Source organism: Carassius gibelio, chromosome A10, assembly GCF_023724105.1.
Source record: "Carassius gibelio isolate Cgi1373 ecotype wild population from Czech Republic chromosome A10, carGib1.2-hapl.c, whole genome shotgun sequence".
Classification (NCBI taxonomy): domain Eukaryota; kingdom Metazoa; phylum Chordata; class Actinopteri; order Cypriniformes; family Cyprinidae; genus Carassius; species Carassius gibelio.
This window is the reverse complement of record NC_068380.1, coordinates 181,263-199,677: the sequence shown is the minus strand read 5'-3', so window position 1 is coordinate 199,677 and position 18,415 is coordinate 181,263. Positions and strand designations below refer to the sequence as shown.

General features: G+C 36.8%; 1 protein-coding gene across 2 annotated transcripts in view; it reads right to left on the bottom strand.

The window, feature by feature from the left end:
• Positions 1-13,376: 13,376 nt before the first annotated feature.
• Positions 13,377-18,415, bottom strand: part of LOC128020686 (TBC1 domain family member 22B-like) — a 44,996-nt gene continuing 39,957 nt past the window's right edge. For both annotated transcript variants that reach the window (XM_052607289.1, XM_052607290.1), the window contains one exon: positions 13,377-17,247. In XM_052607289.1, the coding sequence (XP_052463249.1) occupies positions 17,119-17,247 (129 nt within the window). In that variant the 3' untranslated portion in view covers positions 13,377-17,118. The remainder of the gene's footprint in view (positions 17,248-18,415) is intronic.

Below are 18,415 nucleotides of genomic sequence, written 5' to 3'. Positions count from 1 at the left end.
ATTATCCAGCATGATGGAGCACCATGTCACAAAGCAAGAGTGATAAAGTGGCTCAAAGATCATTACACTGAAATTTTGGATTTGTGGCGAGGCAACTCCCCAGTTCTCAATCCCATAGAGAACCTGTGGTCAGTCCTCAAAAGGCGAGTGGGCAAGCAGAAGCCCACAAATTGTGATCAACTCCAAGAACTGATAAGGCAAGAATGGATCCCCATCATTCAGGATTTGGCCCAGAAGCTAATATCCAGCAACAAAGAAGAAGGCGGCTCAACACTGTAAATATTGACCAATTATAAATTATATATTTTTTGCAAAAATGTATGATCTGCTTATCATTGTTCTTCAGTATACCATAGAAACATGTGGAAAAATAATCTACAAATACTGAAGCAGCAAACTTTGCAAAACACAAAGTTGGTCACTGCCAAAACTTTTGGCCATGACCGTAAACAATATTATATATATATATATATATACTGTATATATATACTGTACACAGACACACACACACACACACACAATACTACAACATAACACAACAAATGATAAAATAGTAAGCAACAAGGGCAGAAATGGAGGCACATAAAATTTCATTTTGCCCTGACCAGACTACGAACAGCACAGATATTCTTCATGTCAGTGCAATCAGTGTGACAGCTGGTCACCAAGGCAACGGACAACAATTCTCAGAGGCATAAATTGCAAGAAGTGCTGTTTTGCATCACCCGGGGGTTTGCGTGCAACAACAGCCCGTCATTTGTTTTACAGACACGCACACACACATCCCCTTTCCGAAACAGTGGCGATAATGCTGTTTACATCATCTCTCACCGAATGGACAGGGACAATCACAATTATCTGGATATATCTGATGAGCTTGCGAGCGTGTGCGGTGACATCCCTATGTGTTTGTGTGATATAAATAGCCCTGTTGTAGCTGGGAGGAAGGGAGTGTGAGCGACTGAACGTGTGCCATAACAATGCTATGATGTCTTCCTGTGGAGGCCTGCACCCCTGGCCCCGCCCCCCACCTGCTTTAGCTGGGTAATGAAATATGTCTGCTGTGATGTATGGCTGCTGGATAGCTCCAAATCGAAAATTAAATCACACTAACTTAATTTGCGGTCAGGGCAATCAAACTACTTGTTTTGGCCAGAGTATTTCAACCCATGCTGGCAATGAATTCATCTTGGTGAGAGGCCTGTCAGAGAGAGGCATGTTTGCGGGTACCACCTCCAGCTGTAGAGAGAGCTGTGTGGTCCAGAGGGCAGCAGGATGCTGGCGGCAACTGTATCAAGAGTATTATCATCTGAAAAACAGCAGTGAGGAGCATCCTGAGGCAGGATTTTCAAGATCTCATAGGAAGAGTAAAAAAAAAAGTTATAGATACCACACTTCCATATGTTGCAATTTAATGTTTCAGTAAACCAAAATATTTTTTGACAATTAAATATGTTATTTAGCGTAAAAAAAGCTCAAACAAAACAAAACATAAACCTAAAAAAAAATCAAAACAAACAAACCAATCCAAAATAAAGCAAACCAATTCAAAACAAAATAAAACAAACAAAAATAAAACATAAAACAATTAAATAAAAAGCTGTTCGAAAATAAAATCAACCCAACAGACAAATCGATCCAATCCAAAAATAAATCTAACTGAAAAACAAAACAATCCAAATCAAAAAGTAAAAACAATTAAAAAAATAAATAATTCAAAACAAAATCCAAAACAAATCAAACCCCAACAAAAAGCAAAATCCAATCCAATCTAAAACAAAAACAAAATTATAAAACAATTCCAAACTAAAAATCAAAAAAACCAAAAACAAATCAATTCATTAAAAAAAAACAAATCCAAGCCAATCCAAAAGAAATCAAACCAATCAAAAACAAAATCCATTCAAAAACAAACAGTCAAAATTGTATACAAATCGATCCAAAACCAAACCCTGGCTGATTAAAAGTGAGGATTTCAAAGTTCCTACTGGAAATGTGCAACATGGCATTTGAAGTCAGATTTCCAATGCATTAAAGTGCCCCATTTGTGATTTATGAAAATTATCTTTCAAGCAGTGTGTAACACAGCTCTAAATGAATGAAAACTTCCTGCAAAGTTTTACATCTGAAAGTGCAGCATGTATGAAGTTATTGTCTCTCAAAAGAAAGTGTTGACTCTAAATCACTGAAACGAGACGTCAACATGAAACATTACCATACTGCCCACCCACTTGTTCCACGCAGACTGGAAAACTTGATTTTGCCACTAGGCGCTGCTTTTCCCTGGATCGTCTGGGAGTCGTGGAGCAATAAGGCAAAAATAAATGTATATTATAAGACAATGAAAGTGTTTTTTGACCTTCCATGCATGTCAACCTGTTGTTGGGGACTCCCAAAACCAAAATATGAACCTTTCATTACCCATTCATTATGGGTAATACCCTTTCATTATGGCAGCTTCCAGTGTTCTAGCATTTTACTTGCTTTAAAAAGTAGTGTTAAACACTCACTTTAAGGCAAATTAAATGCAACGAGTCAAAAAATTACAACATAATAGTGATAATACTTGTTTGCAGAAGCAGGTGCGCAAAATCTTGTAAATTCGCATTTCTGATCATTATCATAATGACTTCTTGACTATTCTATCCCTGCAAAACAAATGCTAGCATTGCATTGCATCATTTATCCTCAAATTAGGTGCTAGGAGACTTCTTTGTCGGCAGTCAAAGCCTGCAAAGCATTGCCACTTGAACACCTGTATGATCTATATGATCTTATGTGAAGATCTATACATAAGTATCTAAAGATAAGATTAAAAACCAACTTAAAGGGGGGGTGAAATGCTCGTTTTCACTCAATATCCTGTTAATCTTGAGTACCTATAGAGTAGTACTGCATCCTTCATAACTCCAAAAAGTCTTTAGTTTTATTATATTCATAAGAGAAAGATAGTCTGTACTGATTTTTCCCGGAAAAACACGACAGGCTGGAGGTGTGACGTGTGGGCGGAGCTAAAGAATCACGAGCGCCAGTAGGCTTTTGCGTTGAGAGCATGTGGAAGCTGTGACATTACCGTGAGGGAAAAACCATCATCCAAAACAAACCATGGCTAACAGTCAGATTCAGCCATTTATTTATGATCCAGAATCAGATCCCGAGGCTGAAACTGAACGAGAACAGCAGCAGCAACGACTCGCTCCGAGCTCGAACCCGGGTCTCCGATGGGAGGTGGATGCACTAACAAGGAGGCAGAGATATGTTAAGCAGTTTTACTCACCGCATGCGGTTCCAACACACGATCTTGACCCTTTTTCGTTGGGATTGCATCATCCTTAAGAAATAAACGATACGCAAATCCGTCGTCAAACTGGGCCTTGTTTGTAAAACAAGCATCTTCGAAATGCAGGGAACAAACAAAAACACTTGCACAACTCCGTCGATGCTCTGTAAAAATAAACTCCATCCACTGGTCCCTTTATGCTGTTTTTTTTTTTTTGGTAATCTGTGCAGGGTTGTCTTGCCCTGGCAACCAAAAACACACTTCTTTTGTGACATTTCGCTCTCGCTCTGATCAGTGAACGTCTGTGCTCTCAGTGCTCTGCTATACTGGAGCGCGCGCTCTTCCAGCAGAAGTGCCCTTATAAGGAAATTCTGCTCCATCTAACGTCACACAGAGCCATACTCGAAAAAAACTTTCCGAAACTTGTGACAAACCAGAAGGAGTATTTTTTGGAACAAAAATACTCTTTCAAACGTACAACTTAATTTTTGAAACTTTGTCCATGTTAAGCATGGGAATCCAACTCTTTAACAGTGTAAAAAACTCAGTATGCATGAAATAGCATTTCACCCCCCCTTTAAATGAAAATTAGAACTGTTGCCTCGGCAAACTAATTGAAGTAAGCCTAAGTACAAAAATAAAAATAAATTAAAGCTAAATAGAAATATGAAAACTAAAACTAATATTACACACACACACACACACACAAAAACACGTATGAACAAAAGCTAATCCAAATTATTATTTAAAACTTCAACTGCATATAACAATTCTAAAATAACACGATGAGATACTCAGAGATTTTTTAAGTGTGACTTAAGTGTTCAAATACTTCTATGGAATATTCACGTTCACATAAAATGGTGAAACATGTTCTATGCAAGTACATGACCGTGAATAGCAGGCCTAGTTTTAAGGCAACTCTTGCGCCCTCTTGAGTACTGGAGAAAGTCAACGCTAAAGTAAGAAGCGAGCATGAATAGAATACTTTGCTTTTAGTTCACAAAAAAAAAAAAAAAAAAAAAGATATCAAACTTCTAAAAACCTTTCCAAAAAAGTTTCAGCTTCAAAGTTTAGTCTTTAGAGTTTTAAACAGAGAGATATCACCATCACAAACTTTCCAAACCGGCCTCCAAAGAGCGTTTGAAGAATGCTTGTGGCCGCTGCAAAGCTGTCTTCAGAGCGCAGATGGTGGAGAGTGAGATGGCCACTTGTTTGGATTCCCCGTCGACGCCTGCGCCGCTCGAAGAAAGAAAATCAATCAGTGAGACAGACTCATCCACCTCTCAAACACTCCAGCACACTCTCACCTGTCACATCATTTATCCAACACAACTGACAGGGCCGGACACACACGCATATTTACACACCTGATACCACACTCGCTCCGTTCAGTCTCTTATGGAATTTCATCCTTTTAGTGCCTCTCTCTTCAAACCATTTATCAGCACTTTATGTGTTTTTGAAGAAGAAAAAGAGAATATATGAATCAGGCCGCATTTGAAACTCGAGCAAGCCTGAAAGGAACACAGAAATGTGCCTCAACAATGAGGCTGCTAAATGAACACAGACACACACACCCAGTTGTTGAAACAAATTTAAACACAAAGACACATTCTCTTTATATTCAATAGCCTGTTTAAATATGTATTCAAGCCTCTCTGCTGCCTCTCTCGTGTTTTATTGAGAGATTCAGGCCATGTGGGGGTTTGGAAGGAAACCCTCCAATTTCGGATTAAATTTAAAGCTGTAAACCCAATCTTCATCCCTTCATCATGACGTCAGGCTCAGAGCTGCCGCATTCATAACCTCACAACACATTCATAAAGCCAGTTTGGCAGCTGTCATAGACCATCAAAGAGATAAGAATTAGCATGGGAGGATCACATAAAAGTTCTGTAATATTCAAGAGAATGAACACAATTTTTTGACAGTATAATAAAAATATTTTATATTATATATATATATATATATATATATATATATATATATATATATATATATATATATATATATATATATATATTCATTTGCCCACGATTCTTTCTTCCATGTAGTTTTTGGAGAAGTTAAGTTTGAAACTTCAGCTTGCTACTCAATTTAAAAAATGTAAACTTTACACTAATTTAGCCCAGTTTCACCATTATAACTAAAACTATCAACTTTTGTTTTGTTAATTGAAACAACTAACTTGGCAACTAACTGAAACACAATAAGTACTAAATATCATAAAACTGAAAAATAAAAATAAATTAAGGTAAATTTTTTTTTTTTTTTGTTACTAATAACACTTTTAAAGCCTCTAGGTTGCTATAGCCAAACTTTCAATCACTCATGCATATGCCAAATGTTGGTTTCAGTGGTGCCAGCATTAAAAATCTTGGGCTTTGTTGTCTTACGAGTCCAATTGTCTTTCCCACATCCAGGAGATTTAAGCCCCAAAAAGGCTTACCACCTAGACCCCTGCGTGTCCAGAGTGAAACACAGAGGTGGATTAGTGATGGTTTGGCCTGCAATATCATGGCATTTCCTACTGTGCTATATGGACACAGTCCTGCCAAGAACTTCCAAACAATGCTGGAGGACCATGTGCCCCCGTGGTTCAAACATTGTATCCTGAAGGTGATGCCGTGCATCAGGATTATTTTGTCAATTTTATGATAACTTCTAATAAATTCATGTTCAAGCAGCAAACTACAGTGAGTTAGAACTTTTTAACTTGTAACAAACACATATTTTTTTTAAAGCTGATTAAAAAAAAAACTGATTTGTGGTTCTGGAACTAAATTATATATTTTTTATTCTTCAAATCCAAATCCACAGTCATCATGGCATAAGCTAAATTACATTTATTTAGCATGTATAATTATTTAATAAATATATTTTACTTGTCACTGGCATTAGTATGGTCATTGCCAAGAGAGACAATGTTATGTGCTCTAACTTTAACATTTCATAAATGTCAAAGATAACAGCATTAAATACTAACAGGCCGTCACATAAAATAACACTTCATTTCAACATTTAATCTCATTATCCAATCTGAAGCAAAGCATGCTGGGAACAAGAAATCCACTACCCAATTTTCAAAGTTAACAAGACAACGTAATTTTTAGATAAATTAAATTAATGCAGAAATTGGAGTTTAAATTATACACAACGTTAATGTAATGATCAACATTGTGTCAACTGAACCCAACAAAGTGTCTGCAACTTGATTAAATGATTAAAGTCGAATTTTTTACTTTTAACATTTTTTAGAATGATACATTTACATAAGTATAAGGTAGTTACAACCCAAAACATAATTAAAAGGACATTCCTCTGAAGCCATTTTACATCTTCATAGTCAAAGTCAATATTTGAAATTCCTTTCCTAGACAACACAGCTCTCAAATCTCTCAAATATTGTGTATCAAAACTCATTGCCCCAAGTTTGACTTCAGTGACAATGGAAACCAAATGATATTTCACTGACATTAAACCTGATGCAGCATGTCTCCATGTACATGTGATACCATCATCTTCATTCCAGCCTCTCATCTTTATTCCATCTCGGTCGGCTACCATGTCTGGCCCACATTCACCTTTTTTTCTTTTTTACTGTTCAGAAGTTGTGCGCTAACTATCACGTCTTTGAAGGTGTGCGCAACATATACTGATTACAAACTCCGAGAATCATGTAGGAGGTACAGGCGTGAAATATTTCAATCCATCTGTGGAAACAAAGATTAAAAATAAAAAAAATCCTGAATCACATACATATGAACAATATAAATACATTTTAAATATTAATACATTAAATGCATGAACTGCCTTTAACCTCTCACATGTCCTGACCTATGACTGAGCTCATGAATATGAAGCTGGGTTTGTGATATTTATTCAAGCTTAATGTTCGTCTGATGTTTGTTACACGAGTTGTGCATTACATAACTGCCTCCAAATGGCACAGCCTCAGAGTCTTTTGGAGATATGAGATCTGCAGAGTTAAAGGGGCAAACACGCTTCAACACTAATCAACACTCACACAAGTCTCAAAGGTGACTGCTGCATTAAATGGGTGGGTGGAGGTTTCCAGATCAATATGTAAGGCCATATCCACCTACATTACTTGTGTAACCAGACTTTTGACCTTACATATGCACTACTGTAAGTTTAGGGTCAGGAAAATTTTACAATATTTTTCAAAGAAGTCTCTTATGCTCACCAAGGCTGCCCTTATTTGATCAAATAATTCAGAAATATATATATATATATATATATATATATATATATATATATATATATATATATATATATATATATATATATATATATATATATATATATATGTATGTGTATATATATATATATATATATATATATATATATATATATATATATATATATATATATATATATATGTATGTGTGTATATATATATATATATATATATATATATATATATATTTTTTTTTTTTTTTTTTTTTTTTTTTTCTGTGATGGCATGAAGCTGAATTTCAGGTTCCATTATTCTAGCCTTCAAAAAGATCCTTCAGAAAATATTCGGCATGCAAGAAACATTTCTAATCACAATAAATGTTGAAAACCGAAAGAATGTATAGATTAATAGAAAGTTCAAAAGAACAACATTTATCATAACAAATATTGGCCATGGACCGTCTGATGCAAACTGAGCGCAACAATGGCAAGCGCTGACTGAAATAGCCAGGTTCAAGGTATTAGGTTGATAAACCAAACATTCGCCCAAGATCTAATGACTGTAATTGGTTTTGAAGAGCTAAAGTAAAGTAAACTCAGTATTTAGTAAATACTGTATGGTCTGAGTAACTTCTGAAACATTATATGTACTTGAACAGAAAAGCCCATACATATTTTTACATACATATGGTGCGTGGGTGGTTGGGGGTTTAATGACAATCTATTAATCAGTGATTTCATTTTACTTCTTAATCAAAAAGCGACCCCAAAGGGACCCCATTGTTTGGAAATGCTAATTCCCTTTCAGGGTCTAGGATTAAAAACTGCACTGTGCTATTACATTGGGATATCTTTGTTTAATGCAAATATTGTCAGCACTTGTAATAAATTACTTACACTGTAAACCACATTTGTAATTTGCTCTGCATAAAAGCCTCTTCTACTGTGAATGAATAAATGTAAATGGGATGCACTGAAACACAAGTTTGGAATAATTCAAATGTTTTTAATTAGCTCTTACGCTCACCAGGGCCACATTTATTTGATCAAAAATAAATGACTGTTCAAAACACTATTGTGGAATACTATTACAACTAAAATAGTAGTTTTCTATTTGAATAGGTTTTAAAATGTAACTCATTCCTGTGATAAAAAGCAGAATTTTCAGCATCATTACTCTTTGTCAAATGATACATCAGGAATCAGTGTAATGTATTGATTTGCTGCTCAAGAGAAGTTGTGTTACTTAATATTTTTGTGGAAACTGTGATATATTACCGTTCAGAGGTTTGAGTTAAGTATGATAAAAACATTTATAATATTATTAAAAAGTACATGCTGTTCTTTTAAGTTTTCTTTTCATCAAAGAATCCTGTTTTCTAAAAAAATATTAAGCAGCAAAAATGGTTTTAAACCATTATTAAATTCTAATAATATTTCCCTGTTCAAATGACAATTCCAAATTACAGTTTTTAATGCATTTTTTTGTAAAAAACAAACAAACAAACAAACAAACAAAAAAACTCAGATTTGAACTTCCTTAACACAAAAAAAAAAAAAAAAAAAAAAAACGGACACCCAGCCCTACCACTTCCTGAACTGCAGATTTCAGTCAGCTCTTGCCAAAAACCAGATCTCCGTGTTCGTGAGTGAGAACACGGTCACATAGAACATGATGATGACTCCGACTTATTGATCTTCTGTTCACGTTGTGTAAAGACAGAGGACAGTATTTGGTTAATGGCACATAGTCTTAATGTTATGTTCCTTTAGACATGTTCAGTGACTACTCAAAGCCAAAAATCAAACCATTATCCCTCCATCTGCAGATAAGAGACAAACAGAGCGAGAGACACAGGTGGAGAGAGAGAAAACGTGGGTTGAGCTGTCAGTCACTGATTAGCTACTGGATGGGAACCAGGAGGAAATAAGGACAGAGGGAAATGGTGAGAGAGAGAGAGAGAGAGAGAGAGAGAGAGAGAGAGAAGCATCAATGACCTTTCAGCAGCAGCTTTTACTCTTCCACAGAGAAAGAGAAAACTCACTCCATCCATTATTGAATTCCTGAATCAGCTTCCCTGAGTAATGCCACTTCAGTTGAAAGGATCTAGAAGTAGGTTCTCTTCCTCTGTCTCTCACTCTCTCTTTCTTATCCCCACTGCGCGCTTCGCTTCCATCGCTTTCAGCACGCCAGAGACTGAAAATGTCACGAGTGCCTCTGGCTATTCCTAATCACAGAAAATCACTCACCTCTGTCTTTGTCACAACGGGCTTTGGGTGGCAGCTCTTCCATGAGCCGGTGTGATCAATATTTCAGCCACAGACCGAGGCCTTCTGCATGGGAGAGCCGTTCCTGCCTCCTGACGGATGGGAGCTCCAGGGGCTGTGGAGCGCAGGGGACGAGGGAGAGGTAATATTTAGACAGATCACAATGGTCCACCTGCAAATAGGGTTGTGGATGAGAGCAAACCAAGTGGAAAGACAGAGAAATGGAGAGTGACAGGAAGTAGAAAGTGGGCTTGGAATGGAAAATGAAACAGCTGTGTTATACTGTTAACATGGTCACAAATAAAGTTTATATCAAGAGTGCATTATTGTTATTATAAAACTGAATAAATTATTACATACTGAAGACACACACACACACACACACACACACACACACACATATATATATATATATATATATATATATATATTTATATATACACAGTATATATACAAAGTATACACAATTATTGGTACCCCTAGAAAGTCTTATGAGTAAAATAAATAAGATAAAGGAATATAAATAGGAGGGCAAACAAAGGCCAAATTCCTTTAATCTTCCATCACAATGAGAAAAAACAAAAAACAGATTTCTGATGTGCAGCAAAAGATAACTGAGCTTCACAAATTAAAAGTGACTTTAAGAAAAGAGCTAGAGCAGTGAAAATTCCCATTTCCACCATCAGGGCAATAATTAAGGATTTACAATCAACAGAAAATATTACAAATCTGCCTGGAAGAGGACATGTGTCTATATCGTCCTAATGTGCGGTGAGGAAGAGAGTTGGAGTCGCTAAAGACTCTACAAGGACCACAGCTTGAGAATTGCAGAAAATAGTTGTCTCAGGGTCAAAAAACCCTGAAAAAGTTACTGACTCTGTTAGAAATCTTATAATGGGCCATGTTTGGAACTTCCAAATGGAAAATAATCCAAAAACAAACCTTAAAAACAACACAAAAATGGGTCACTGGGCACAAAACCAAGTTTCTGCTATGGCCATTTAAGTCCCCTGACCTGAACCCTGAATCTAAAGGATCTGGAGAGATTCTGGATGAAGGAATGGTCTTCTGATCTCATCAGAGAAAACTCAGAGCTGATATTTTCACAAATGGAGGTTTCAGAAATCCTTGCATAAAAAGGTGCCGTTAAAGGTGCAATATGTAATTTTTCTGCTTTAAAAATAGCAGAAATCACTATATCTATGTTATATATATTTTTTAGTTGTGCACTTACATCATCCTGACAGTTTCCACAAACTTTCAAATCCTGAGAAAATTATAGTTTAATTAGAAGACACGGCACGTTTCTTTATTTCCATTTTGTTGCCCGTCTATGGCGTCATATAAACTTTGACCCCTCTAGTTTATGTAACTTCCTGCGGAACCGCCGAACACAAAGGTGAACAGAAACAAAGACGAGACGAAGAAGAAAAAGTAGTAGCCTTGATTGAGACTATTATATTTTATATTTATATTCGTATTTAAACCTCAATCAATAACTTAGTTATGGATCATGATTATGCTTTGCCTGCACGTTCTGTGAAGCGCAAACGCACGGGTGAAATAAATGACCCGAGATGGTTTTGGGACAAGAGAAGCAACAAGACACGGGTAAATATTGGAGTTGCATTTCCAAGATAGAGAGAGCTTCGTGACAAGCTGAAACTACAGAGAGATGCCGAACTCGCTTGCTTTCTGATAAACAGGTATGCATCCATTCAGCTAACTGTATCTATCCGTATATTTTGTGAAACGATATGATGTCTTGTGTAAAACGCAGACGGACTAGCTCTCATGTAAATCTACATTTGTTCTATATCTAGCTGAATAAAGTAGCTTCAAATGCAGTTCTCTAACTTGTTCGATATCATAGTATAACGTAATTATAATTATTAACGAAAGGCGGCCGTGTTTTTTAACATATATTACTACTAGCTAGATGGAATATTGATTTGATAGGGTTCTCATAATTCTCCTTTCGAAAAGACGTGATTGTCAAAATACTAAGTTAGAATGAGTGAGGAATGATAGGGAGCGACACAGAGCGCGTGTTCCAATGAACAACAACTCCCATGAGCCTTACGTTCTTTCCCGACGTCATCAAAGCACGTCTTATGTTATTATTTTGATTCTGGTGGCCAAAAATTCCATACTGCGCGTTTAATTGTGTCTAATGTGTATTAGAATAATGAAATTCCCCCCATTTTAAATTCTTATACTCCAATGAAAGTTTTGATTTTTTAAATGAAAGATCAAAATTACTAACAATGCAAATTTCTTTTCACAGCCTTTTTTGATCATATTTACCAAGGGTGCCAATAACTTGACCAAAACTGTATATATACACACACATTATTTTTATTACATTATAATATTATATAATACTTATATTATTACAAAATAAAATTATAATATACAAAACTAATACACACACACACACACGTTTGTTTTTGTGAAAAGTGGGGACATCCCATAGGCGTAATGGTTTTATACTGTACAAACTTCTATCGCCATTCACCAACCCTACCCCTAAACCTAACCCTCACAGGAAACTTTATGCATTTTTACTTTCTCAAAAAAACTCATTCTGTATGATTTATAAGCATTTTGAAAATGGGGACATGGGTTATGTCCTCATAAGTCACCCTCTCCTTGTTATACCTGTGTCAAACCCATGTCATTATACAGAGTTCTGTCCTGATAGGTCACAAAAACATTAATTTAGACTATTATTAATCAGAATATTGTTTCTCTCTCATTCAAATAGGTTACATTGCTGTAAACAGCAGTGAGGATGACACATTTACTTACTGAAAAAAATGGTTGTGGTTATAAATAATAAATTTAATTTATTGAACAAGTGTTTTTTTCTTATTTTATTCTACAATTAAAATCAATGAGCCATTCAAGGTTGAGCACAAGTGTTTTTACTACAGCTAAAGGGGTCAATGATCACAGTTTGTGTTATTCAGTGAGTTTGTGTTGGGTTGCATGCCGTTACCTTCGGTCCTCTTCAACACTGAGCCCCCTAAAGCAGAAAGCTGCTGACATGTAAAGGCCAAACATTTCACATAATTCAAAATGACTCATTTAAAAATCTTCCTTCGTCATTACTCATGAGGACACTGTACCGCAGAGGCCCAAAACACTTTCCCTGTCAGTCCGTCAGCAGACTCTCTCTCAGTTCACTCTCTCCACGGACTTACTTGTCACCCAATATCGGAGTGTCTGTGAAATCACCTTTTGTCCTTCGCTCTCTTCCCTCCGAAAGTGTCCTGATGTTTGACAGGACGGCTAAAAATAAGCACCGAGCTGCACAATTAGCTGTTATAATGTCCCATAATCCCCACCCCCCCTGAAAATTCGCAGCATCCAGGGGTGCCCATCAACACCTTGGATGTAGCGGTCAAATTGAATAATAAATGTTTAATGCCGGTTGGGTCGCAGTCAGTCAACAGTCAACAGACTGTGGCTGTGGGCAGGGAGACGACGAGGTCATTAACCCTGCCATTTGCTTAACAAGCGCTAATTACAGCTGACATTTCCACAGGGCGCTTCCGAGCGTCAGCTGCCTGGACTCATCAAGAGGACACGGTCATTCTTCACACACACTCACACACAATAATGAAATTAAAACAGAGTACCAACAGTTTAATAGAATCCAAAAATCAAATATACAGCAGAAAACTCCCACATTTCCTCTTTTCTTTAAGGCTAAAAGCAGCATGGACTACAAAAGCACTGATTAAGCAAGAAGAACCCAATGACTCGAGGATTTTGGCATTTTATGCAGAGAGGAAAACACAAACAAAAGAGATCTGGCATTAGGACGCGCCATGAAGCTGCTATAGAGACTCATGTGCATTGCAAACTGTGAAGGCAATCATGACGCTATGAGCCGCATAAACCACAGTACTGTTCTTTCACATCTACATTATCATAAAACTGCACAAAAATTACTCTCTCTACAAGTAGAATGGCTATCTATATCTATTCTATTTGCAGACCCAAGGCAAATATTTGATCCTAAAATTATAGAGTAGATTTTGAATGAATCAAAATAGAAAGCAAGCTTATCTTTTAAACACAGGCCCAATGGATCAAATATGGATAAATGAAGGGAGGAATAATGCCAAGCGGGGAGCCCAAAGTGGAGAGAAGGAAGAAAGCAGGAAATCCCAGGACAAGTCAGTGGAAGGAGACAAATAACTTAAGACGTAGAGGACATGTCTATAAATAGACATGGCGGCCGTACCGGCAGGGCGCTCACTTTTTCTTTTCTTTCTTAAAAAAAGAAAAGCAATGGAAACAAACAAAGAAAAAAGGAAAACAAAAAACATCAAGTCTACCAACCACAACTGACTCGCTCAAAATCAAAAGGGCAGAACCAAGTAAAAAAAAACTTAACAAAATAACACGAATTCATGAATAACATCAGTAAGATTCACAATATGGTAATACTCATTGTACCGTATGCAGATCAAAAACCTGTGGTTTAATGTGTATTTGCAAAAACAAGGTATGAATGCACATGTAAGCAATAGATGTAATACAATCAGATGTGTTTGAGAAATCCCGACTTTTCAAACATTCATGATGAAAGATGCCCAGAAGAGTTCAAGTCAACATGAAACAGCATGTGCAACCAAGTGGAACAGAATATTCCAGAACAAAACGCAGGGTTGGTTGTTAATATTTCATCCATTAGGAATTGATTGGATGATGGAAAGTGAGAGAGAATGAATGGAGTGTAAAGGCCTGTTTTCCTGAAACACCATCCGATCTGACACTGCTGCAGAATCCTATCCTCCTTCCTCAAAGCCATTCTATTGGCCGAGACAGATGTATGGGTGCTCTAAAAGAAATGATAGAGGATTGCTTTTTAAGTGTACGCTACCATTCAAAAACAATTTTGGAAGCAAATGAATAATTTATGAAACAAGGATGAGTTAAATTGTTCAAAAGTGACAGTAAAAAATCTAGAATAAATAAATGCTGTTCTGTTATCAACACTGATAATCAAAAGAATTGTTTCTAAAGCAGCAAATTAGCATATTAAAAAGGTTTCTGGAGGATCATGTGACAGGTGAAGACTGGAGTAATGATGCTGAAAATCCAAAGAAATAAATTACATTTTAAAATATATTCAAATAGAAATCTAAAACTTTACATTTTAACAATATTTCACAATACCACTATTTTTGACAAGATAAATGCAGCCTTGGTGAGCATTAGAAGGCCAAACTTTTGAAAGGTAGTGTATTTATTCTTAAATAAATATCACATTATATTAGTGAATCTATAAATTGTTCAATTAAATATTTCCAGTTCGGTTCCATGTTACACTTTTGACTTTTGCGTTGAGAAAGGGGACAGGTCTGCACAAAAACCCATATTTTGAGAGCCAGACATGGATGTTCACCATTAAGAGAATCTTACTGGTTAACGTTATTCAACAGCCTAACTGACATCAGGAAAAAAGAAAAGATCGATCAAAAGACTAAATCCGGGAGCTAATCTGGAAGTTTACTCAATGCGTCTCATGAATAATTACTGCTCCATTTCCTCACCAGGGTCAGCCATCTCAACCCTCGACAATAAGTCACCGCTTCATTAGCGCACTTTAAAAGGGTTACGAGCAAACTAATTATCTCTGGAGTGAATATCAGCTCATTAATATATGCAAAGACAAAGACATAACACAGAAAGAAAACAAAATACATTCCAGTTCACTTTCAAAATAAGAGTGCAGCACCGCAAACGCTTCATCAAAAATAGATTGTAACAGCGAGACAGGTGCAGCGCAGGTGGTTTCAAATGTCACTGATGGATGAATAAGGACAGCGAGCTGACAAAATGTACATTATTCAAGCGTTTAACATCAGCAAACTCCACAGCGCTGAACTTGAAGTTCAACTGCATCACTTTTAACAGATTCTGACACCTCCATCTAATCGATACACTCCACTTGCTTCAATAATTAAAGCAGAAAGACACTTCTTTAATTTATTATTCAGATTATCCATGCAAGGCTTTGGCCCGAGTTATACGAAATAATTAGTGATTTTGATGAAAACGTTTGCTATTGATAAGTCGAGTCATTCATTTCGCATTACACAGCGATTTATAAAGCTCACACATCTGGTTTGGAAAGATTCAGAAGGTGAACAATTTATCACCAATCAAAACAGATGAGCTTGGAGTTAATAAATACACCGAAAGGTGAAAGAAGGGTTCAAAGGGAAAAGGGTGATAATCAGATCATCTACATCTGATTAGCATAAACATCTGCATAATTTGATTGGCCTGGGAGATCGAATGGACGTGCGAGTGGTAGATGCCTTTTCACAGTGCTTTGAGATTTCATCTGCTGTTCTCCAGCGGTATTTGAGATTAGGATTTGTTTATGTACAGTACCACAGAGTGAAAACCAAAACCCTTCAGTCTGCCTCCAAGTCAGTAGTTTCCTTTCAACACGACTCCAGTCCTGTGGTCTCAGAGGCTGACCTCACATCACACCGATTCATTCTTTATAAAGCCATATTAATATTTCACGTACACCTCAGTAGTAGTCGAATGCTAATACTAAAGCTCTAAAAGTACTCGTTTTCTAAGAAATAATTGTGCTTCATGCGCATACAAAGCCACTGGTTAAAGGATTGTTAAAATTCACAGCCTTGCCTTGTTTAAAAAAAAACAACAACATAAAAACCCAAACACATTGCTCAGGCGGTTGCATATTGATTCTTCAAATCTGAAACGCTCAGCTGCGCCTCTTGAGAAATGACCCTTTACGGCTGCCATAGTTTCATGTATTGCAGAGTTTCAATAACGCAGAGTGATTACGGACGGGAATCGACCCGTGTACCTGCGTGTGGTACAATCAATGTGGCAATGAGCAAAAGGGCCAAAGAGATCACATTACAGTCCAATAACACAAAACACGAGAACGGTGGCGAGAGAGGACGAAAAAAATGAGGATCTGTCAAGAAATAAAAACGAGAGGTGGCTGCTCCACATCTGAGGTAACAAATACAGGAAGATGCGGGGAAGCCTAGGATTCCATGTCCTTCTGTTTTCAGTTTGATAACCGCTTTCTGTTCCTCGGCATCTCACTGTCAGTTATCTTCTGGAGTCATCTGCGGGCAAACTGAACTGTCAGCCATCAAGATCTCTGGGAGGTTCTTCCAAAATATCCGTTTTGTCAGTGGTTGTTTAAGCCGTCTCATTCTTGATGGTGAATTGTAACAGACGATGACACAAATTTGACGTCATAGGCGAGCTCTGTCTTCGCAGTGCAAATTAAATGGAGTGAAGAAGAGCGGTTTGGACTTTGCAGGGTTGCGCCACGGTCCGCTTGCGGGTTCTCATCTCTTGTAGTGGCTTGGAGCGTCAGCGAACATGTATTTGAGTCTGTAGGCCTCCGCCAGTAGCAAACCCACCTCTTCGTTGCCCCAGTGTATTGTGGGAAGGTTCTGCAGGAGCATTAGCAAGCTCTGAAAATACATAAACACACATTTCATAAAACTGGATCATTTAGTGGCTTTAATACAGCTGATGGTAGCAGCCTTCAACTGCAAAAATTATCTGTTCTCTGAAATGCATTTTTACTGTTCTCAACTGGAAAGGCTTGTAATCACGGCATGATTACAATGTTAGGATAATGTGATTCATGATTGAGCTCGTAGGTCGCTGCTTGTGTATTTAGCACGTGTAAGTGTGTGTGTGTGTGTGTGTGTGTGTGTGTGAGTAGGCTTTCCACCACCTACAGCTGCTATAAGTGCACAAGAGCAGATCTATCGTAATCAGCTTCACTCTGTGTAAGATCAGATCTCAGGTTCTTCGGTCTGGGAGTTTTAGCGCAGTAGCATGAAGCTGAAAATCATTGATTTTCAAGTTGCAAACCAGAGTACCTGTGAGCTTTGGGTTAAAAAAAATGGAGCTCATCATTACAGCCTATATATATATCGACTGAAAAGTCTGGCGTGACATCATGTGTGTGCAAGAATATAAACCGACTAATTAAGGATGTTTAACTTTAAACCATTATGGCATTAACCTAATTCTACATCACTATGGCTGTGTTTTGATTGATTATAGTCTGAATTGTCAAAAGCACAGGTGTCTTTGTTCGATTCTCAGGAACAGCAATTCTGTAAATAGAAGCTCGTTTATCAGTAAATAATGGAGAAACACATCAGTAGCGGCTAATTTATTTATAAATCAAATCCAGATGGGACATTTGCAGTCTTTGTATGCAGTAAATTAATTACTATCAAAGCTCAACAAGTGTGAATTATCACCTACAAATGAAACTCAGTCAACATGCTATCTTTTGTACTGTTAAAGCACCAGAAGACTGTCGCAACATCAACAAAATTACTTTGATGTCTGGTGAGAAACTGACGGGATTTTGAGAGCGAAAAAAAAACAACAACATAAGAGTTGGGGTCCAAAAACGAAGACGACACTAAAATGTGGGATGTAAAATCTAATTTAAATACGAGACAAAAAATAACCCAAAAAATGCTTTAGGATGCCGAATACTCAAAACCAATACAACATTAAAATAGATCAAATATTTAATTAATATTTAAAAATTAAAATAATAAAAAATTCTTAATAGTAATAATAATAAATGTATAGTATTATATATATATATAT